At 36.5% G+C, this 25,042-nt stretch overlaps 2 protein-coding genes across 5 annotated transcripts in view; both read right to left on the bottom strand.

Annotated features, from left to right (window-relative positions):
• Positions 1-6,149: 6,149 nt before the first annotated feature.
• pla2g4f.2 (phospholipase A2, group IVF, tandem duplicate 2) lies at positions 6,150-18,321 on the bottom strand. Its single transcript, XM_052145006.1, has 20 exons — positions 18,254-18,321; positions 17,861-17,933; positions 17,565-17,701; positions 17,057-17,188; positions 16,680-16,720; positions 16,477-16,519; positions 16,118-16,172; positions 15,630-15,778; positions 15,375-15,482; positions 15,217-15,251; positions 14,911-15,049; positions 14,524-14,660; positions 12,863-13,085; positions 10,183-10,300; positions 9,619-9,756; positions 9,270-9,377; positions 8,537-8,716; positions 7,912-8,081; positions 7,115-7,301; positions 6,150-6,973 (listed from the first exon to the last, which is right to left on the bottom strand). The coding sequence occupies exons 1-20, from the start codon at positions 18,260-18,262 to the stop codon at positions 6,735-6,737; spliced, it is 2,421 nt and encodes an 806-aa protein (XP_052000966.1). The 5' UTR covers positions 18,263-18,321; the 3' UTR covers positions 6,150-6,734.
• A 3,490-nt stretch (positions 18,322-21,811) lies between these two features.
• The window catches only part of pla2g4f.1 (phospholipase A2, group IVF, tandem duplicate 1), a 29,937-nt gene continuing 26,706 nt past the window's right edge, over positions 21,812-25,042 (bottom strand). For 2 of the 4 annotated variants that reach the window (XM_052145335.1, XM_052145336.1), the window contains 3 exons: positions 24,439-24,605; positions 24,146-24,332; positions 21,813-22,661 (listed from right to left, as the gene is read on the bottom strand). In XM_052145335.1, the coding sequence (XP_052001295.1) occupies positions 22,378-22,661; positions 24,146-24,332; positions 24,439-24,605 (638 nt within the window). In that variant the 3' untranslated portion in view covers positions 21,813-22,377. Of the gene's footprint in view, positions 22,662-24,145; positions 24,333-24,438; positions 24,606-25,042 lie in introns of all 4 variants that reach the window. The other 2 variants (XM_052145333.1, XM_052145334.1) reach the window with 2 other exon arrangements.

Raw genomic sequence — 25,042 nt, forward strand, 5'->3', positions numbered from 1 at the left:
CTGGTTTTATTCTATTTCATTTTAAAGCTACTCAAGTTATTCAAAAGTAGTGAGTGGTTTTCTCGTTTACTTGTTGTTTGATTAATAGCCTTTATATGACATAGCCTACTAGACAGTGCTCAATTCAGATACATGTACACTTCAAGTCCAACATTTTGATGCAAATACGCTTTTTGTCCCACTGTTTAAATTCCCTTTAGATATAAACGACTGCATTTGTAATAGGGTGATTTGTTATACAATTTTGAAATTGTTGAGTCAAAGATCAGAGGGATCATAATTCAATTCATGAGTACAGTAAATTCATAAAAGTAAATGTAAACACACCTATTAAAAGTTTGTTAAACTTTTGGACTTTTCAAGAAGGTATAAAACGTTTCTAAAAGATTTAACATAGTAAATACTGTTTGAGAACATTTGTATGTAAGCTATACCTGTGAAAGATTTCGGACCTGTTAGTTTTGCCTTTTTGAGAAAACTGATCCGTGATTGATTAGTTATGTCTGCAAGGTCAGAAGCGGAAGCTCTCAGCGCGATGCCTCATTCTTGGTGGAGATACCGGAGAGAAAACATCGTTGTCTGAGTATTCATTTCTATCTCGCTTTTCCAGGCTGTTACACGTTTACATTAATGCCTCATCAAGACGGGCATTGGCAGAATTATAAAGTGTATTTTTTCATTTAGCACTCAAACATTAGCCGCCTGTCAATCAAACAACACGCAGCTACAGACGTCAGGAAATAAAAAGTCAATCTTTTATATTTTATCTTGATCAACCAACAGTGGTACTCATACTATCGCAATTGATGTAATGAACACCCCTGTAGATGTTTAACATAGGCTAAATATAGAAAACTACTCAAAAGTTTGATCGAGGACATCTCTCTCTTTTTTCAGATAAACATCAAGATAATTTTATTGCTCAGCCCTTTTGATAACATTGCATTAATCTCTCACATCAGCCCAATAATCTGAGTGATAGTTCGATTACAGGCTACGTTATAGAAACATAAAATCTAGTAAGCAGAAATATGAAATTTACCTCGATATGTTTCTTCAAATTAGAGGCAGGATTAAAGCTGATATCTGGCTTGAGCAAGTTAAACTCAAAACTGAAAAGCCCTTCCAAGTGCAGCCGAGATGTTCAGCTGTAAACTGTGCTTGAGGCATTCTCCACATGACATAAAAGTAGTGCCTTGATCAGTGAGGATTTCCTTCAGAATCCCCACTCAGGAGATAATTCTGAAGAGTGCCTCCGCAACCCTACATGCTTAGATGTTGCACAGAAGCACTGCTTCTAGACATTGCATAGCGTAATCCACCAGAACTAACACAAAGTGATGTCCACGTGCCATCCGTTCTAATGGCCCGATGAGGTCCATTCCAATTCTTTCAAAGGGGACCTTGATTAGAGGCAGAGGGCACAATGGCGCTTTTGGGGTGGATGGTGGATTCACCAACTGACATTCATGGCATGCCGCACACTACCTGTGAGCATCCCCATGAATGCCCAGTCAATAGAAACGGGCCATTAGACGGTTTATTTTTTTTCTCGACCTAAGTGGCCCACCATTGGGTTATGATGAGCCGTTTGGAATAGCACCACCTCCCCAGCCAATGAGTCACACACCATGCACTGATATGCTTTGTCGCAGGACTTATCCACACACACATGCCCCTCAATAAAGAGGTAAATGTGGGCCAATTCGTTCCCAAATTTAGTGGATGGGCGAGGTGGGAATTCACTGTAGCCTCGATACTATGTTTTGACCCTGAAATTGAATATTGATTGTCATTATAGGGTAACTTTGAATATCCCCATGCACATACCTTACCTTCACCATCTGACCCATGCCCAAAGCCTCGTCTTGAACCAAACATTGTTGGATAGTAATTTGATTACAACAGGTATCCACCAAGGCTTGATATGTACTTCACCTGATACTCACAGGTATGCGGTATGTTCCAGCTCGATGTTCGCAACTTCAGCAAGCTGGCACAGATGCTATGCCCGCAGCCACAGCAGCGGATTCACCAACCATTCACCAACCATTCTGCTGTTCAGGTCAGCAGACGAAGGACTCCCTCGGCGTCATGCTCCTCCACCAGCAGCCACTTCCGGCAGGCATCAAGGAGCTGTTGGGTGAACAGGCGGCCGCACTCGCTCAGCATCAACATCAGCGAGCGGAAGTGCTGTTGTTGCTTGAGGCTGTGGCCGACCCATTGCATAATGGCTTTCTTTAGGTCCTCATACACCAGGAGGTTCGCGATAGGCAGGTGTTGGGCTGTGAGCTGGGTTTTCCGGGACAACAGCGTCAGGAGGCGGGCCGCCCATTGTGATTTCAGCCATTTCCACAGCTCCACCGTTCGCTCGAACAATTTGATGAATGCCTCTGGTCCATCGTGCTGGCCCATTTTCATCAGGATGAGCAGGGGCATGGAAGGTGTTGAGTCTGGGGTCGTGACTGAGCCTGACTCCTGGTGTATGAAGCTCCAGAGCACCTGCTGGTCCTCTCCTTGAGCCTGGAGGATCACCTGGAAACACTGGTCTTGATCTCAAAGTGGCTTGTCGGGCCTTGTGTTGCACCTGGTGCATGCTGGCAAGGAGCTTGATGACTTTGGCCAGCGGTGAGGACTCCGTGATGGCATATTATCTTTCTCAAGGTTCTTGGGTTTCAGTACCACTGTAACTGGTCGGTATGGGAAATGAGGAAGTGTGGTTCAGGTATATTTAAAACTCTTTATTCACACAATTACACTCAAAGTGTGGTCAATGCTCCAAAGCATCGCACTACTGTACATCACTCCCTCACCCTGGGCTCTGGCATGGGCTCCTCTCATCACTATTCTCAGGTAATTGCAACAAGAAACAGCTGTTAGACCTGATTGTCACCCAGGGATGAATCCTTAACGCTTCCCATCTCCCTGGACGGGCACTCAACCATGACCTCGCCACAATAATCATTGTCCTTTGATAATGATTTGGGTTGAATTTAATGGTAAATATTCCAGTTGCAGAGGCATGGTAGAAATTTAAGCAGCCTCCAGAGTTGTATTTGGGCATCTGTCAGTGGCGGTGTGCGTACCTTCATTGAAAACAGTTCTTTCGAGTTTTAGAACCAGACGTGCCCAGTGTGCGATCCCCTTAATACTTAAATTTAAATGTAGTTTCTATTTTAGTTTTTTAATTTTAGGGCTGCCGAAGTTAATGTGTTAAAGGGATAGTGCACCCAAAAAGGGAAATTCTTTCATCATTTACTCACTCTCATGTTGTTCGAATCCCATATGATCTATGGAACACAAAAGGACATATTAGGAACAATGTTAGACTCAGTCTCACCATTCAATTCCAATATGGAAAAAAGAAACAAGAAACATTATTTCAAATTTCTCGAGTCATGAAAATGTATCTTTTTAGTAGTTCGCAAGTTAATGTAATCCTGCTGTGAGGATTGTGTAAACATAAGAGGCTTGCTGTCCCGGCATGGTGGAGGGCTGGAGGGTCAAGACTTCAAGCTCAAATGTCCTCCTCCCCCGCATCTGTTTATATACTTATACTCAGGCTGTGTGATTAGTCAAATTAAATGAACTTGCTCCGCTTGAACATTGTTAATAAAACATCTTTTTTTTCTCAATTATGTTAATTTTCAATTAGTTATTAGTTTAGATTATTAAAATAACACCACTTCATTTCTCCTTCCCTGGATATAGCCATCCACTTCAATTTCCTTCCTTATCTGATTTTTATTTGTTTAACACCCTACTCTCCTCATTTTGTTCCCCTTCTCCTCTCCAATCATCCAACACCACACCCAGAACCTCACTGGACTGATCTACTTTTCCATTCTCTCCATCTTAATCTTCACCTTCCTCATTCTTGTGGTTCCATCCTTAGATCAGACGTCATGTTATTCTCCCCGCAGACTCCAGTAGTCATCATGACTGTTTCCCCTAGGCTGTAGTTTTCCATCAAACCACAGTGCCAGGAGGCCAAATGCTCATCTCAAACCAAAATCACTTTTCCCTTCTGCACAAAATGCCACCACTGTGGTGGAGATGGGCTGTGGAACAGACAATGACCCCGACAAGGGTCATATATCCACATAGCAAATAATGATTTTACATCACTATCATTTATTAAAGGGATAGTTCACCCCAAAATGAAAATGCAGTCATCTTTCACTCATGTTGCTCCAAACTCATATGACTTTCTTTCTTCTTTAGAACACAAAAGGAGATGTTTAGCAGAATGTTCTAATCCAGTGTTTCTCAATCCTTTCCTGGAGTACCATTAACACTACATATTTTGGATGTCTCTTTTATCCAACACACCTGATTCCACTGGTTAGCTCATTAGTAGAATGCTCCTTGATCTGAATTGAGTATGTCAAATAAGGGAAACATCCAAAATGTGTATTGTTAATGGTACTCCAGGACAGTATTAAGAAACACTGTTCTAATCCAATTCGTGTCAACGTGGTGCGGATTGTGATAAATGTCTGTTAGCGGGTTGTTGTTTTTTTTTAAGGTTGTTTGTTTTTCCCGACATCACAAATTGGGAGTTTGTATTTAATGGTCACCTTTCCTTTGTATGTTATTTTCTTTTAATCTAAACATTTAAGGATTGGTGAGCTATGTGCTGCTCTGCTGTGTTAGATGTTATCATCTGTTATCAGATGTTCATCTCTCTCTCTCTCTCTCTCTCTCTCTCTCTCTCTCTCTCTCTCTCTCTCTCTCTCTCTCTCTCTCTCTCTCGTCCAAAAATAGCTTGGTTCTAGTGTTAATTAATTTGAGAGCAAAATCATGATCATGAACCAAGCATCATATTTATGACCTGCATCATCAAAGTCATGTTTTAATTTTTTTTTTCTTCTTGACACTACATGGGGGCTTGTTTTCCCAAAAAGCATTCCTGCAATAGATAATCTCATACCATGAATCTCTCAACATAAAATGACTCACAACAGCTTTCATTCAGCATCTGTTTTTAATTTGGCAATGTGAATAATTTTGTTACACTTCTGATAATAGAGAAGTCTATGATAATTATAAGTTTCAATACATCTCATATCTGTATTCATGGATTTTTAAAGAGCTTGTGTCACCCAAAGCAAATCAAACAAATTTGTAAAGGCATGTGGTGCTTTGCACTTGAATTTCCCTTCAGTGACCAAAAATCATGTTATTTATCTGGTAACACATACAATCACTAACCTCAATGTATTGTGAACATCTTGTTCCTCAATGTCACCCTTGTTTTACAAATCATGACAGGTAATGACAGTATACATAATTACACCAATAATTACTTACAAACAGTCAGAAACAAACAAAATTGGATTGTTAAAGCTGGAAAAGATTGTTAAGTCAAATGCAGTGGAGAAAGTGCTGATGACTCAACCAGGCTTGAGACGTTACCGTAAGAAGGACCATAGTGGTCAAGTGAGAGTTTAATATTAACCTTAGACCACCATTGTTCATATAAGTAAGGAATAATTGATGACGGAGCAGCTGTCTTAAGCTATGTTCATCAGTAGCATTGCTACAAATCGTCACACTGTTAGTTTAACAACACTCCTCAGTAGAAGGCTTGTAGTGTCGCCATTCTTGTATGTAGCTTTTCAGTTGCTAAACTGCTTAAAGGGTTAGTTCACCCAAAAATGAAAATGATCCCATAATTTACTCACCCTCAAGCCATCCTAGGTGTATATGACTTTCTTTGGATTCTTTGATCCAAACACAATCGAAGTTATATAAAAAAATATCCTAGCTCTTCAAAGCTTTATAATTGGAATGAATGGTACCTTAGATTTTGAACCCAAAAAAGCACATCCATCAAAAAAGTAATCCATCCAGCTCCAGGGGGTTAGTAAAGGCCTTCTGAAGCGAAGTAATGCATTTTTGTAAGAAAAATATCCATATTTCTAACTTTATAATCTATAATCACTGGCTTCCGTTAACGGCCGTCCGCACGTTCACAAGAGAGTCGAGTTCCGCGGAAGCACAGAGGATAGAGGAAGCCAGTGAACACGTGGATGGCTGTTACCGGAAGCCAGTGGTTATAGTTTATAAAGTTATAAATATGGATATTGTTCTTACAAAAACAAATTTCTTCGCTTCAGAAGGCTTTTATTAAACCCCTGGAGCCGTATAGATTACTTTTTGATGGATGATGCTCTTTTTTGGGCTTCAAAATCTAAGGTACCATTCATTCCGATTATAAAGCTTGGAAGAGCCAGGATATTTTGAACACCCGTTACCTTAGAACACCCATTAACCAATCAGAATCAAGCACTTAACAGCCCCATTGTATAAACTTTGATATTCAACGTACATATCTATCATAGTTTAAAGGTGTAAGTTTCCATAACTGAAGGCATTGTAGAAACAACAGCAGTCAGCCATGATTTATTTATTCTGCAAACTAAAGTGTCAAAGTGAATAATAGGTGTGTAACCGATAAAAAGTTATCGGTATTCGGCTGATCATGTGATCTAAATATGGCAGCCCCCAATAAAACAGTTTCTAAAAGTCTTCTAATATGCCTGAAATAATCTAATGTAACTGTACTTGTTATAAAAGTGCCATTCATTTATTTATGTGTAAAACTTGTTTTAATGTTGGAAAAAATACAGAGTGCACTTTTAACAATGTTGGTTGGAAAACTGCTCACCAGTGTTGTGAAGTGTACCTATATGAATTCTACATGCTGCTCAACACTTCTGAGTCTCTATTTAGGATTTTGTCATCTTTGTAACAGGAACTCTCTCCATGTTTCTCTTAAGTGATTTGTTCAGTATATTCAGAATTATGTCTTTGTTGTTTAGAATGTTGTAGGTGGTGAGGCTTGCCAGCTTCTGGAAGTCCTCAGGAGAATAGGTAAGTTTGTGAGTGGCGAATGGACAGGAGCTACTGGTGAAGTCAACATCAAAATTTCCTTCCTTCATCTCCATTTTACCCACTCTTTTCACTCCTACAACACAAATACACACATGCAGAAAAGTTTTTACCTGATACCATTCCATTTCTATTGTGATGTATTTGAAATTAGTCTGTTCCATGCATTCATGCTAAAGCAGAATGTCCACCTAAGAATCTTATTGATAGTTCTTACCAGGAGCGGTGAACTCTTTGAATGTTAAGTTGACCAAGGGAAAGTGAATCACTATGGGAGCCTCTGGATTATCCTTATCCTCAAACACATATATTTCCTTCTTTGGTTCTGACTCTATCTTTTTAAAATCAATCTTTGGAAATGGAATCTTCCGATCAATGCAGTAATCCTCAGTTTGCTTTAGGATCTATTAGACACATGCAAAAACATTATAATATACAGTATACATATATTAAGAGACAGTCTGGCTGACAATTTAAGCAACCAATGTTTTGTTTTCACTTGCTATTTAGAGATGGGGTTTTTTGTGAAATATATATACGCTAACACAATAATAGACTGTGGTAATACAATTTATTTTCAAATAATGTTGCAGAATTTGTGATCAGGGTTTATGTCTATCCAAAAGTTTTAACTACTGATTATTTCATAGACATAACTCAGAAAACAAACTGGAATATACAAATAACTTTTGTACATTCTACATTCTACATAACTTGCTACTAAATTCCTCAAACAAAACAAAAATAAATATTTGATGCCACTAACATGGTAAACTTTGGCATATCCAGTAATAAGTTTGTCCTCAACAGTGCTCATTGTATCAACCTGTTACCTTATTGTAAACATGAGTTGGTTTCTAGGCAGAGTAATAAAAAAAAAAGCCTGCTTGTCCTTACTCCTGACAATTGCATAAAGCCAGCCAATCAGATTAGTGCAGGCCAAATTGAAAAAGTGATTTCCAGTTTTGTGTTCAATAACGGATGTGTGCTGTCTAAGGTTGAGACTACCCTCACCTTACACTGGTCCTGGTCCCAAGAGTAGTTTAGAGACAGAATGACATCCGCACGCCTCTGAGAGCGTAGCACAGGAGGGAATGATGACTTGAGGGCCACAGCACAGTCCACCAGACCAAGTTTGGTGTCTGCTGGTGTCAGGGAGTTAGGGAAGGCATCTGGGTGTGTTTCTGCAGAAAAAAAAGAAATTCCACTTTACAATAATACTATTCCCAGTTGAACTGACATTTTAAGCTGTGGTATTAACTAAGCTAAACTTAAAGCTGAAGTGTGTAACTTTTTCAGTGTTAAAATACAGCTTAAAATGCAGATACAAATATAAGTACAGCATTCATAAGTTAATTTTCTCTGTAAACTGTAAACAGTGTCTCTGTGCTGCTATTAAAATGTATTTGTTTGTTTAGAGCAACCCGCTTAGACCCACCCCAACAAGATTTCTCGCCCCGATGGCATGAGTTGGGGGTGGGACTTTCTGACTGTTTAAACAACAGCAGAGGTGCAAATTTGGAAAGTTGTTTTGAAAATATTGTTTATTTTTTTCTATTCTGTTTGGTGGCGCTAATGTCGTAGAAATTACATACTTCAGCTTTAAAATGGATAATAATAGCATAAATCATGTTCTGACCCTTCCATGCTGTAAAGTCAGAGTTCTCACTGTAGTTCCTGTGCAGATAAAAGCCTCTCAGGAAATTGTACACTTGGCTGATAACGGGGCGGCAGGTCAGAAAGTTGCTGATCATTTTTGCTAAATTCGTCATGGGGCTGACCTGGAGCGTGTCCAAAGTTGATGGTATATTATCTGTGTCTACAAATAAGGGAGGATGAAAAATAAAACATTAATTACATACAAATAGCACAAATTCTAACATCAAATATAACATGATTCATTAAGAAATTAAAAAAGCTTATTTATATATTTATTGGGTCTGGGTAACTGTATTTTCTGATAGAAGCCTACTTAGGATGGCTGATTAAAGCTGATTAATAACAGGTTTGAGGTTTTCTTGTGGCAAATCATAGGACTGGCTTGTTATGTATTTTCTCTTCTTCCTTGCTTAGACTCTCTCTTCCTCCTCAAAAGCTTGAATTTTTTATATAAAGTATATATTCCATTGTAGACTGTTTAATATATTAAATGTGTTCAGTTTTAGGACATATTGCCAGATTGTGCTTTATTCTAATAAGTTTGATAGGAAAATGCAGAGGGAAATTAAAAAGGAAAGAAAAACAGTCTGCATTAGGAACACTCATTAATAAATCTGAAAGGCAACCTTTTACATGTACTGCTGAGATGCTTCACAGGCACTGATTGCTTATGTACCTTTACCTAAACTAATAGTTATTTGTCTTCCTCTTACCTGTGTTGTTCACTTCTTCTCCAATCTTGTGGGCCCAGGATGGAATCACTCCAGTGATACAACTCCAAAGCTGAGTCAGACTCACAGAAAAGACACTACTCCATATTCCTGCAAACAGACCACATACTGTAACTTATATAATGAATAATTAAATGGGTATTAATGTGTCATTCTTCAATCACTTTTACATTTACTCAAATGTAAATGTATCAAATATGCCTTGCAGTTCATTGAGGGAATCAAACCCATAACTTTGGCATTGCTAGCACCATGCTCTACTAGTTGAGCTCAAGGAAGTATTACCAGATTAATAAAGTGGTTTACCATTTAACAATTTAAATCAATTTACCCAATAAATTGTATACCCCAGGTTCAGGGAGTTTCTTGACCATGTGTCCGAGGTAATATTCACTCCCATAGTTTTGTGCAGGTATGAAGGCACCATACTTGGTAAATCCAACCTCGTACGGGGTGAACTCACATAATTCTAGATGCAAAGACAACAAAGAAGTACATGGAATATATGTTAGACAGTATGCACATTTCTTTTAGTATAATGATCTCAACTAATTGAGCTGTGTTGTTTTCACATCCTCCCTCCGCCCTACATTACATCAGTCAACTATCCCTCCACAACAAACAGAATTCATTTAAAACCTTTTCCGTAAAACAAAGTAGCAGGAAATCAACCAGTCAAAAATGCTTTATTGGTAAACTTTATATGAGGACATTAAATGTCTTTGATCCTTTGCTCAGGATTTTTGTGAGTATTGGTCAAATCTTTGCTAGATTGCAGGCAGTTTGCTACAAGAAAGTGAGAATACAACAGTGGCTAAATGCATTGTACACGGTCTCTGTTCTTGTAATTGTTGACTCTAAACTCTGCAGTGGACAGCAAGAAGTAATTATTTACCAGGCTCAATGGTACTTCCTATCTTGCCATTCTTCATGTTGAGAGCTGTGTAGATGGGAAGAGGGTTCTGTCCCTTTGATAGTGCTCTCTGCTGGTCAGATAGTGTAGCCATTTTATTCTGAGGTAGGAAAGAATTCAGAATTACTTATAAATTATGATGGAGAAAATGAAATACCATTTCAAAGACCCAATTAAATCAATTTGGTTGAATTTGTGCTGCAGTAGTGGCATAAAGTCACCCAATAGCAATGTGAAAGGTAGAGAGCATGCCAAGATGCATGAAAGCTGTGATTGCAAAGCAGGGTTTTTCCACCAAATACTGATTTCTGAACTCTTCCTAAGTTCAAATATTAGTATTGTGTTGTTTAAAAATGAATATAAACTTGTTTTCTTTGCATTATTCAAGGTCTGAAAACTGCATCTTTTTTGTTATTTTGACCAGTTGTCATTTTCTGCAGATAAATTACTCTAAATGACTATTTTTATTTGGAATTTGGGAGAAATGTCAGTACTTTATAGAATAAAACGTAAATGTTAATTTTACTCAAACCTATAAATAGTAAATCCAGAGAAATTGGTCATTTTGTAGATGTCTCTTAATTTTTTCCAGAGCTGTGTGTATATATATATATATATATATATATATATATATATATATATATATATATATATATATATATACACACACACACACACACACACACACACAGTATAGTTTTAACAGTTTATGTTGCAGTTTTCTCTTCCAGAAAGTTGCACCATAATGACGAAGATGACTCCTCTTGCACTACAAACATTTTTGTTCATTTGAATACAAAATTAAATAATAGCAAATCATGGTTCATGGCTTTGATGTAAACTATAAGCTATTGGCTATGAAACCTTGTTTTAAATTGGCTTTTTAAAACAAGGTCAAACCGTTTGAAAGTCCTCCCCGTTTCAATAGGAAATACCTCAACACAGAAAACTGCGCTTGTCAAGGGATTTCTTGGGGTCTTTAGGAGCATGCTGATGACTTCTTTATTTTTATGTGTTCTGCTTGAAATAGAGCATAATTGAAACAATTTTATTTCTACAGTTAGGTCCATAAATATTGGGACATCGACCCAATACTAATCTTTTTGGCTCTATACACCACCACAATGGATTTGAAATGAAACGAAGAAGATGTAATTTGAGGGTATTTACATCCAAATCAGGTGAACGGTGTAGGAATTACAATAGTTTGTATATGTGCCTCCCACTTTTTAAGGGACCAAAAGTAATGGGACAGATTAACAATCATAAATCAAACTTTCACTTTTTAATACTTGGTTGCAAATCCTTTGCGCATAGACATCACCAGATGCTGGGTTTCATCCCTGGTGATGCTCTGCCAGGCCTCTACTGCAACTGTCTTCAGTTCCTGCTTGTTCTTGGGGCATTTTCCCTTCAGTTTTGTCTTCAGCAAGTGAAATGCATGCTCAGTCGGATTCAGGTCAGGTGATTGACTTGGCCATTGCATAACATTCCACTACTTTCCCTTAAAAAACTCTTTGGTTGCTTTCGCAGTATGCTTCGGGTCATTGTCCATCTGTACTGTGAAGTGCCGTCCAATGAGTTCTGAAGCATTTGGCTGAATATGAGCAGATATATTGCCCGAAACACAGAATTCATCCTGCTGCTTTTGTCAGCAGTCAAATCATCAATAAATACTAGAGAACCAGTTCCATTGGCAGCCATACATGCCCACGCCATGACACTACCACCACCATGCTTCACTGATGAGGTGGTATGCTTTGGATCATGAGCAGTTCCTTTCCTTCTCCATACTCTTCTCTTCCCATCACTCTGGTACAAGTTGATCTTTGTCTCATCTGTCCATAGGATGTTGTTCCAGAACTGTGAAGGCTTTTTTAGATGTTGTTTGGCAAACTCTAATCTGGCCTTCCTGTTTTTGAGGCTCACCAATGGTTTACATCTTGTGGTGAACCCTCTGTATTCACTCTGGTGAAGTCTTCTCTTGATTGTTGACTTTGACACACATACACCTACCTCCTGGAGAGTGTCCTTGATCTGGCCAACAGTTGTGAAGGGTGTTTTCTTCACCAGGGAAAGAATTCTTCGGTCATCCACCACAGTTGTTTTCCGTGGTCTTCTGGGTCTTTTGGTGTTGCTGAGCTCACGGTGCGTTCTTTCTTTTTAAGAATGTTCCAAACAGTTGATTTGGCCACACCTAATGTTTTTGCTATCTCTCTGATGGGTTTGTTTTGATTTTTCAGCCTAATGATGACTTGCTTCACTAATAGTGACAGCTCTTTGGATCTCATATTGAGAGTTGACAGCAACAGATTCCAAATGCAAATAGCACACTTGAAATGAACTCTGGACCTTTTATCTGCTCCTTGTAAATGTGATAATGATGGAATAACACACACCTGGCCATGGAACAGCTGAGCAGCCAATTGTCCCATTACTTTTGGTCCCTTAAAAGTGGGAGGCACATATACAAACTGTTGTAATTCCTACACCGTTCACCTTATTTGGATGTAAATACCCTCAAATTAAAGCGAAAGTCTGCAGTTAAAGCACATCTTGCTCGCTTTCATTTCATATCCATTGTGGTGGTGTATAGAGCCAAAAAGATTAGAATTGTGTCGATGTCCCAATATTTATGGACCTGACTGTATATTTTCAGTACCTTCCCCTGGACGAGATACTCTATAGCCAGACCCCACATGTCAATGAGGGAAACAAGGTGTCCTTCTTTCTCTCTCTCTTCCATCTTCTCTTTGTAGTGCCTTAGCTGTTCAAGGGAAAATACACTGAACACACTTTTAGATATCTCCTTTTTTACAGACTCCATAACCTCGTTTAGGTCACTGTTTGACCAGTTAGCATCACCGTAAAGAGAGGCCATAGTCCTATGAGACAATGAGAGAAAACCATGTATTTAAGCTGGTCAGATGGCGTGACGGTGAAATCGTTCCAGTTCGCCAAATTAACACACATGTTAGAAAATTTGCCTAGGTGGGTAAGTGATCATCTAAAAAGTCCTCAAATGGTGGTAAAACTGAGTTTTTCCTATATATATTTTCAATAAGATCAAACAATGTTTGAATACAGTCATAAAGACAAGTACAGGTGAAGGAAAATATAAATAAATAAATAATAACAAAAAAATATATATATGACTCTTTTTTACTAATGTCTATTTTTACTAATATTATGAGTGAACCTCAAGGAACACACACACACACTGGCAGCCAAAGGTTTGGAAAAATGTACAGATTTTGTTGTTTCGGAAGGAAATTGGTACTATAAGTCATCAAAGTGGCATTCAGCTGATCACAAATTATAGTCAGGACATTACTGATGTAAAAAACAGCACCATCACTATTTGAAAGAAGTCATGTTTGATCAAATCCATTTCCAGCAGCCATCACTCCAACACCTTATCCTTGAGTAATCATGCTAAATTGATAATTTGGTGCTAGAAAATCACTTGCCATTATATCAAACACAGTTGAAAGCTACTGTATTTGGTTTGTTAACGCTTAACATTGTCTTTGTTTTTGTTGTTGTGTTGCCACAGTATGCAATAGACTGCCATGTCTTAAGGTCAAAATTAGGTCAGAAAAGGCAATAAAGAAACAGCTCTCTCTAGAAACTCGTCAGTCAATCATTGTTTTGAGGAATGAAGGCTAAAACTGAAGATTTCATACAAAGGTGTTCATTACAGTCTTAAAGACAAAGGACAACTGGCTGTAACAAGGACAGAAAGAGATGTGGAGGGTCAGATGTACAACTAATCAAGAGGATAAGTACCTCACATGTCCTCAGCTGACAGCTTCATTGAATTCTACCCACTCAACACCAGTTTCATGTACAACAGTAAAGAGAAGACTCAGGGTTGCTGGCCTTTTGGAAAGAATTGCAAAGAAAAATCTACTTTTGAAACAGAAAAACAAAAAGAAAAGCTCTGAGTGGGCAAAGGAACACAGACAACAGATAATTGTAAAAGAGTGTTATGATCTTAAACCCATTGAGCTTTTGTGGGATCAGCTAGACTGTTTTTGATGAGAAATTTAAAGTAGTTTAAGAAGTTCTGAAATTTGTTTTCAAATTGTAATATGAATATTTCATGTTACTAATGTCCTGTCCATTGTGATCAGTTGAATGCCACACCAATTTCTTTCCATAAGAGCAAACATTTTACATTATTCCAAACTTTTGGCTGCCAGTGTATACATTATATATATAAAAGTCTTTTTATGACCCCCTTTCATTTGACACTCATTTGGAGCACAAAGTGAGAGTCTAACAGGTTGAATTGGAGGTTGTATTGCTCCTTATGCCCACCAAGTTGAGCCAGAAACTCCTGTGATGTAGCTGACCGCATCAAGAAGCTGGAGTTTTTGAAGTGCTCTAAGGCTCCCATATGTGCCAGTCATTGCTCTGGATCCACCTCCTGAACACACCACAGCCACCAAAGGGACCTGAAAAATAACATTTTGGTTGATTTCTTAGATCCTTTGTCTAAACACATGTGATATCGCGTGTATCTCCTGTAACTATGGTGTCCAGTCTTTCTGCTTTTCTCAAGGTTTTCCTGTACTAGAGACATCTATATTCTAAAACACACTATAAATGTGTAATGAAATGAGACATGTGAAAAGGATGTCAAATATTTGGTCACTCAGCAAGGAAGTGTCAAAGGTGTATGTGTTTATATTTGTATTATCATGCCTTGCTGGGCTCTGGTGGAGAGGTGAGTTTCAGAGCTCTCTGTAGTGCCTGTGACATGACTTTTCTCCTCTTCAACAGAAAGTTTTTTTCTTCCATTGGAATATCAAAACCCAGACGTACGTCAAAATTTTCTTTTGGGCTTCAAAACACAGACAAAAAAACACATTATTCAGAGCCTTGAATTACTTTACAATGGTTTGTCTCATAAAATTATGGTTCATTATTACACAATTAAAACCATTCAATTCTAGTTACATGATTACATGGGAAAGTAATTTAAGAGATAAATAATAAAAATATATTTACCGATCCTCTGTGCTTAGTTGCAGATTTACTTTATCCTATGAAAAAAATAATATTTCCATTACTAGCAATTCTTTTTTTATATATAAAAAAAAACTGTTATACAATGATTGCTGTAAATGTCTTATTTACTATATTTACAGACTATAAACAGTACCAACCTCTCCAGCAGGAATGGAGAGATTAATCTGATGTTTGGCTGAAGGCAATTTCATAGGGACAGAGGACACAATGTCCAAAGTATTTTGACTTGCATCATCAGTTTTTTCCTGGACAAACAACAAATATGCAAACATGTGAACAAGAGTCAGATAATGAAACAATGACAAGCATATTGTTCATTTGTGTACAAGTTATGATATATCGATTTGGTAAGAAATCATCTGCTTAAATAATCAATTGATTTAATGACACACTTTTGATGTGATGAGACTAAATTCAGTCTCCAGGTCTCGGTTGATGTAATATCGCATAGTCTGTGTGCAGCTGGGGTTTTCTTGAAAACCTGTAATCATACAGTCCTCCTTAAATGCGCCTCTCAGTTTTAAGATCAGGTTCTTTTTCACTGAGATGAACAGGGAAAAAACACACATACAAAAAAAATTATATTTACTTGTGATCTTGTTTGCAGCACCTTTGAATATTAATAAGGTCCTGTTTGTAAAAACATGAATCTGTACTTTGTAAATTATCTGTTTGTTACAACTTTGCTGAAAATACTTCACTGTAAAATATACTTAAATATTCTAGAGTGTACTATTTTTTTTATGCTTTCAGCTGTTATCAGCTGTTATTTATTTAAATATTATAGTCTGATTGAGGCTAGATTGAGTGGTTATACAGTAAAAGTAGTTCTGAATTAGTTAAGTCATAACCCAGAAATATCTGATGTCTTTCTGTTTACCAGTTGTTTTGAGAAGATTTTCCACCTTCACATCCAGAGCACAGAATGGACCGGCCTAACAATAAAGGGAACATTTTTTTGTTATTTTTACAGGAGCTCCACAAATATTCCCAAAGTACTATCTGTGAAAGCCTGAACTTGCTTCTTACAGTATTGTTAAAGATTCTTGGGTTCCAATTAGATATAAGGTAATCATAAGCACACATTGTGTCTGTTTATTTCCAAATTAAAGTGTAGTTGAGCTACACTTTAGAAATATATGTGTGGAAATATAAAATAATTACAGATTTCACACATAACAATAATAATTTATGACCTGTCCTTTTGAGTATAGTAAAACTGATGAAAGTTCTTCTAACCATCAAAACTCCATTAGAGAGGTACGGCTCAGGATTCTCAGAGCTTTAAGAAAAAGAACAAATAAGACAACTGATTGTGTCAGCCAACAAAATTGACAAATTTTCCTAATAGCCTGTTATTAACTTTCACTACATAATTGGCTAATGACACCATAATTGTTTTTGCATTGCTTTCACAAACTGTTAAAAAATGTTTCACTCACCTCACTGTCATCTCAAAAGCCACCCACAACTCATTCTTTATCTGAGATAAATAAAAAATGATGTACATCATTGATGTTGAAATTAATGGTAGGACTACGCCCTATCACCATTCCAAACATATGACTCTTTTGTAGAAAAAAGTAAAAAACAATAACCATAGATTTGCATAAATACAATTATTGCTCTGTTTAATTGCATGATATGTGGCCCCAACTCTTTTGTTTTAGTAATAATATACATTACATTTTATTTCTCACAATTACATTATTTATTTATTTACTGCTGATAAATGCTGTTTACATCACCTGTTACTAAGGTCTTCCAAAGAAGAACGCTAATTGTTACTTTGGATGCCAGATTTCTATACAAAACTGACCTTATCATCAAAAAAGAAGCATTTTGTCTGCTTTTGTCCAAGTGTGAGATTGCTGATGTCAAAGAGAACGGTGGAGCATAAGTCATCTTTCGAAAACTGGTCAGCATCATATATGTGGAATTCCAAAATGTTCTGAGGACACAAAAACATAATGGAAAGGACATTTTTAATGGGCTCAAAAGGTTTAGTTTCACATATGTTCCTCTAAACATTTTCAGTTTTGTGATTTTAACAATTTACTAGCTATCTTGAGGAATATTTGCATGGTTAATTGACTGTGGTGATACAGTCAAAAAGCTGACATGTTTGAACTGTTGTGTTATAATTATTTATATAGAATATACAGTTAATTATTAATTACTTAATTACTGTTAATTATATCAGCATTAGACCATTATTGACATCACCACAATGTTATATAGATAGCACCTCTCCTTTAACTTAAGAACAATAAGGGAGGAGAATAATTTCATGCGAAGGTGAGTTTGAAAAGGTTTTGTTTCGTTACCTTGACACCGCTGTGTACTCTGAAACTGAAGGTTTCATCCCATTTTGGTTCATTGCTGTCTTTGACAGTTTGGGTGTGATGGCAGCAAGCACAGGCTGTGGGTAATTTCAAGACGACGAAGCAGTCACATTTAGACACTGAAGAGAGAGAGAGAATGGAAAAGAGGTGTTATGAATTGAACTAAGTTAGTGCAAACGTGACACAAACATGCACAAACACAGAACAAGTCTGAAGTACCCAGATGTTCCATTACATTTATAAAACATGTCCATTTTTATTCTGAGAGATGAACTCACTTAAATCATATGAATTATTGAATTTCCCTCGCAAAACTGTGACAGTAAGGTTCCAGTACGGCATGAGCTCTTTCTGTGAAAAAGAATAAAACAAAATTAAAATTAATAATATCTGTTTTACACATAGTGAATTTGTGCAAAATTCCGATTGACAACCATATATTTTTATATAAATGCTTGAATATTAAGCCTTATTTATGAAACGTGAGCAAAATTGTTTTTTTCTGCTTATTTCATGAAAAGGCTCAGTATGAGTAAATAACAGGTCTGCATTCCTCTAACATACATTGTAACAGTGAGGTCCATTTATCACACAGCTGCTTGTTGTGGTTCTAGTTAGGTTAGGTTACTGTTAGGTTCATAGTCAAATATCTGTGAGATAAACGTAACTACCTTCTGCATTGTTATCTCCTCAGTAGGCTGTGAAGTCTTGAAGCCAACAGATGAAATGAGAATCTTGTCAGTCTTTGTGAGATATAACAACAAAAACCTGAGGAACATGTTTGTTTCCTCCCCCTCACACCCAGACTAAATATTTGAGAGTTTTTTGGGTTTGTCTTCATATTTTTCAATCTGTTGTGTTAGTAGGGTTCATGTAGGGTGGGTTTATGTTTGCTTACTAATTTGTTGTTATCTTCCATTTATAGACTATGTAACAAATGTTTTTTTTAAAGGAAATCTAAATTCTCTCATCATTTACTACAAAACACAAATGCAAGTAAACAGATACCTACATTTTCAGAATCGGAATTAGCTTTTTGCCAAATATGCTTACAGATACAAGGAACTTGTCCTGGTGACAGAACCTTCCAGTGCACAAACAATACAGCAACAAGACAATAAAAACTGTCACTAGGCTCCCCTAGTGTCACTTCTTCGACACAACGTCTTGTTCCCTCCATCAGGGAACGGAGATTACAACAGTAACCTAGATGTTTTGTTTAGTTCTTCATTAAATATCATTTATATTGTCATGCCGGTTCTCGCTTCCTCCTTTCCCTTGTTCCCTTTACAACAGCATTAAAGTAATCCATACAACTCCAGTGGTTAAATGCATATATTCAGAAGCTATATGTTTGGTGTGGGTGAGAAACAGATACATTTTAAGTCATTTATTTCTATAAATTCTCCTGCCTGCCCAGTAAGTGGCGATTTGCACAAAGAATGCAAATCGTCAAAAACAAAAGTAGCAGAATGAGAAAGTGAAAGTGCAGATTGATAGCAAAAAAAAAAAAAAAAAGATCCGTTTCTCACCCACATGCCTATCATAATGCTTCTAAGGATATTGATCATTTTCATTTTTGGGTGAACTATTCCATTAAACTTTCAGAACATGTACCACCCTCCACTGTCACTTGGCTACTTAGGCAGCTGTGTTCAATGGCAAAATCCTCACTGAAATTATCTCTCATAACAGAGCAATTTGAAATACTCTACATTGGCGGCAGTTCGGTGCATCATTGAAATAGCGTGGAATACCGCCGCCTGGGCGACTGCCCATGTTGCCCATGTCTAAATCAGCCCCTGGGAACAGCCTTTGCGTCGGGAGTGCATCTATGATGTCTTAAAATGCTGCCTTCGGAGGAAGCTCACTAGGTTTTGGAACAGACACTCTACATCTAATCTTTTTTGCTTCACTTGAATATATGTCTAAAACACAGATAGTTTTTCGTTTGTGAACACATCTGCTTTTTTGAACTAATCTTTTATGTGAACGTGTTTTCATTTACTTCTATCAGTCGTGAGCAACTCAGATAAATAAAATCAAAGATTTAAACTCTCTTACACATTACACACATTTGTCACCACCTACTGGTGTAAATATGGAGAAATCGTTACTGAATTAATTAGTGAACAGATTCAAAAGACTCAAGTCAGTGGGATCAATCACAATCCTCATGTTGCACCCTACTGACTGAAAACAATATTACAACTCCTTTTTTTTTAAAAAAAACCCTCTGCAAACATGTTAAAATGAATAAAGGTTCACATATCATTCCCTTATCTGGAGGGAAGCAAAACTAGTACTGAGATTAATGAAGCTTGCTAAGAATAAGATATCAAATGCTACATGCTGACATTTGTTATGAAACATCTTCTATAAGGTGGATGAGGTAAGACATTCCTTCATTAATAAAATGATGACACATCTAGGAGGTTCCTACCCATGAAAAGCACACAATAAAGATTGAGAGCAGGGTGATCATGTGATTGTTAACAGTTTCTGTGAATAACTGTTTTACATTTTTTCTTTTGTTGTCAGTTACATTCATAGTGTAGTTGTGTGTGCATGAATACACTCCCCTTTAAGCCATTCAGAATCATTCATGCTTTAATTTCTTTTCTGATTTAGCTTACTATAGCTTTTTGTCAGATAATTTTCATGCAATGGTGCAGAAAAACAAAAACAAAGCTAAACTGACATGAAACTCTGTGGTTAATAGAATGGTTATTTTATCTATTTATGGAAATGAATCCTATACATGAATCAGTGTTTCTATATTCACATCAGACCCAGAGCACACTTTGACGTTAAATATAGGAAGTTATACTTTAATTTCTTAATTGTCTGGAATGACCAATCGCTGCTTAGCTTGGTTGAGTATGCTGTTTAAGATAGGTTACAAGTTGTAACTGTGGTTATGCAAGTAGTGATGTTACAGAATTGTGAACTGCCTTCACTGGGTCTGGAATTTTTTAGAACACAGGCTGTAACTACATCTAATGAAAAACAGCTATTTTTAATGCAGTGGTGCAGGCAATTTGTGATTTGGTTAATAGTCTACTGAATTATTGAATAACCCCCAGATTTCCTGAACCAGCCACAATGCCTTTTGTGTGGAAAATCTTTGTTCTTACAAAAAAATAAGGCCCTAACATTCTACTCATTAAGAATGTGCTTCCTCAAAATCATTAGTAAGAAGCTGTTTAGACTGAACATGCTAGATGCAGTGCAACAAATAAAACAAAACACAGGTGTCTCATTCGTTGCACTTCAAAAACCCTCAGATTGGTTTGGCAGCGCTTAGAGGAATTTTATGTTTTCATTAGTGAGGTGAGTATTTGTTTGTACAGTTGACAGCAGTTCGTGAGACTGCAAAGCTTGTTTCTAATCCATTGAAGTCTTTGAAACGGTTATTACACTTTATAGTGTTATTTTAAAACACTTCAGTGATGTCATAGTCATGCATGGCTTACACACCCCAACAGCACTCTATAAAGAAATGAGCAATAACGGCTCTAAATTAATTGGATTTTATTTGTTTGCCAAATTATTCCAATCAAAATGCTTTTTTAGCAATATTGAAATACTGAGATGCAGAGTAACTGTAGTTACTGTAACTACAATCTTTTTTAAACACATTCAATGAGAATAGAATAGGATTTATAGACAATTGGAAGAGTTTTTGGAGTAGACCTGACCTGCTAAAGAGAGACGGACTCCATCCCTCCATGGAAGGTGCTGCTCTCCTCTCTAGTAATTTGGCTCATAGTCTTAATAATGATTGTATTTGACAAACTGGTTAATTCGAACATCTGCTAGCTGCCTTGAGATGTCTCACACAGGTCACATAAACTGCAACACATTGACACTGTATCACCTAGATATCATATAGATAATGTGTCTGTTCACTGAACTACCAAACACAAAACTCTCACTAAATTATTTAGAAAATATTTTGATAAAGGTCAAACTTTAACAAACACTGACCCTTAACACTTACTAAGTTGAATCATTTTAAACCACGACTTGCACTATGCATTTGTAATATTGGCATTATATTCCTGATGTTAGCCAGAGGGGAACTGGACCCCACAGTTTCTCCCAAATTTATTTTTCTCCATTAACAAACATCTTATGGAGTTTTGTGTTCCTTGCCACAGTTGCCTTTTGCTTACTCACTGTGGTTTTAAATATAATTATAATTTAATTACTTTTTAAACACTATTCTTAATCATATTTCATCAAACTACACAATGATGTAAAGCTGCTTTGAAACAATGCGTGTTGTGAAAGGTGCTATACAAATAAAAATTACTTAACTTGAATGTCAAACTCCTTTTCATTGGTTTTATTTTGTCATAAACCATACATCATCATATGGTCTCTGTTTAAACACTAAACAAATATAATCTTAAGTAAAATTAATTTAGAACACTATGCATTCTAAATATAGTCTGATACTTAACCGATCATTTCAAAAGAAAATTACTTATTAAACAATATTGCAATTAATATTGAGGTACATAGTGCATACAAGGTACATCCTTAGAATACAGTATCAGGTGGATTTCACAAAACAGTTTCTACACATACATTGCTGCATCACACACTTTGTCAAATGACACATTACTTAATATCATTGACAAACCACAGGGCTTTGTTCAATTTTCTAGACATAAATGTTAAATACTTAGAATTCAGAGCAGGCAAACTGACTAAGACTCACTGAATAAAACACACACTTCCTGTTTTGAGGTGTGCTTTAGAGTCTTCTTGCTTCAATCTTTTGCAATCATTGTTTTGGTGAAGGCCTCAAGCTGATCTTTTCACCAGCATTCATCTCTTTTTTGTTGATCTTATCATTACCTGTCTGACTTTTTCTGTTTAGCACTTTGTTCAGCGTATTTAAAATTATGTCTTTGTTGTTTTCGATGTTGTAGGAGGTGAGGTTGATCAGTTTCTGGAAGTTCTCCGGTGTGTAAGTAAGTTTGTGAGTAATATATGGAGAGGTGTTACTGTTAATGTCAACATCAACTGCTCCCTCCTTCAGCTCTTTCTCACCCTCTCTCTTCACTCCTATTGGACACACAAACAGATAATACTACATTATTGTTATAGTTATGGTGAACATTCTTGTTTATTTAGGCTCAATCCACAGATGGCAGATACTGAAATGAAACCACAAAATAAACAGAATATCAAAGGACAACTGGATTTGTATTTCCTGAAAGAAATATCAGTGCTTGCAATGCAGCACAAGAACAGTGTTAACATTTTAGGCTTAAGGGTAAGGCTTTGTTTCCATGTAAATTAAATGCTGCATCAGAGAGCATCTTGTTATGTCATTATGGCACAATCAACACAGTTAGTAGTGCAGTGTAAACATGACTATAAATGATGTTCAGGGAAGACAAGACAAAATCACAATTTAGTGTGCAAACTGATGTAAAAAAAAAAAAAACATTATTCATTATGCAAATACATATGATGATACAATAAAATACATACTGTATATTATCAGTGTTGGGTGTAATGTGATTACAAATTACTGTAGTCTAATTTAAATAAAAACGTAGTGTAACACAACATTTAAAAATTCTTGTAATCAGATTACAGTTACTGATTTTCAATTTAGCACATTTTAAGTACAATACTTGGTTACATATTTCTAAAATAATATTAAGTAAACTTAAAACATGTTAATATGTACTTCAGTTAATGTTTCTGTGACAGATGAAGTGTGTGTGAATGGACAATGAGGAAAAATACATTATTTTGAACTCATTGAGCAGAATTTTTTTTGTGTGTTTTAGAAAATACCTTTAAAGTAAATAATACTACATTAGCTACTTTTTTGATTAACTAATCAGTGAAGTAATTGGATTAAAATTGTAGATGAGTAATAGTCTTTTACAATGATGTCATTGCTGTCTTATTTATAGTTAGATTTTGAATGCTGAACATTCTATCAGTGTAAGTATTTAATCTTAAAGGTGCTGTAAGTGATTTTAACTGTTCTAGAATTTTCAAAAAAAGAGCCGTTGGATTAGCCACGCCTCCTTTTTCCAAATCCCAGCACTCCAAAGATACCAAATTAGCTTTATAGACACCAACACAAGCAGAAAATGTTGTTATAAACAACATCAATATAGCGTCCTCAACTGATAACTGTTATGAATAACATGTCATAAAAATGGCATTATTATATTACTATGAGAATGCGCAAAATTGACAGGCAGAAAGCAACATTAACACTTTTTTTGTGAGCAGTTTATGGATTTCAGAGCTGTCAAAGAGACTGGTGAGATATCTTAGTACACTTATTTCAGTATCTTTCAGTGAGTAGTAAAAATAGCATAGCTTTCCATGAAAAAAAAAATCAGTTACACCACCATTATCTTTAACTTTAATCTGTACTCTGTTTTTTATTTTTTATTATTGCTTGCCCTTTTTCTCCCAATTTGGAATGCCCAATTTGCCAATGTGCTTTTAAGCGCTTGTGGGAACATAGTGATTTGCCTCAATCCCCCCCCAAGCAGATGAATGTTGACAGCACTTACCAGGAGCTTTGAACTGTTTGAATGAAATATTCACCATGGGAAAATGAATCACTACGGGAGCCTCTGGATTGTCTTTATCCTCAAACACATACACTTCTTTCAATGGCTCTGACTCCACTTTTTTAAAGTTGATCTTTGGAAATGGAATCTTGCGATCGATGCAATATTCCTGAGATTGCTTCAATACCTGTTGTTTACATTCACAAACTTTACAAAAACATAATGCACAGAAAACAACATTCCGTACTTATGCTATGCATCTGCTCTTAACTAAACTTTTAGGTAACCCTCACCTTAAACTGTTCCTCCCAGGAATAATTTAGAGACAGAATAACATCCACATGTCTATGAGAGCGTACCACGGGAGGGAATCCTGCATTTAAGGCAAATCCAGAATCTACTAAGCTCAGCACAGGATCAGTTGGTGTCATGTTGTTAGGAAAGGCATCTGGGTGTTTTTCTGTAGACAGAGTATTCATATTATAGTAGACTGTGCAAATAATGTCAGCAATTCAAATGTAAAAGCCCTGATTATATATCATCCAATGATAAACATCACAAAATTATATTTTCATTATTAAAGTAGACTAAGGAAATTGCTGCAGCGTCAGTTGATTGTGCTTTCAAATGATTAAGGTTTATGACTAAGTCGTAATGCTGTTTAATGACAGCTGTTTCACAACTCATTACTCATCAGTCTGCATTGAATGTAAGCAAAGAATTGTCATCGTAGAGCAAAATATGGCTCTTCAGGAAGATTACATATATCAGAACCTCTGGGATGTAAACAATAAAGATAGATATTTTACTTTAAAGAAATAATGAAAAAACAACTGTTATCAAATCACTAGGCCAGGGGTGACCAAACCTGCTCCTGGAAAGCTACCTTCCTGCAGA

The sequence above is a fragment of the Xyrauchen texanus genome, chromosome 16 (genome assembly GCF_025860055.1).
Source record: "Xyrauchen texanus isolate HMW12.3.18 chromosome 16, RBS_HiC_50CHRs, whole genome shotgun sequence".
Taxonomy (NCBI): domain Eukaryota; kingdom Metazoa; phylum Chordata; class Actinopteri; order Cypriniformes; family Catostomidae; genus Xyrauchen; species Xyrauchen texanus.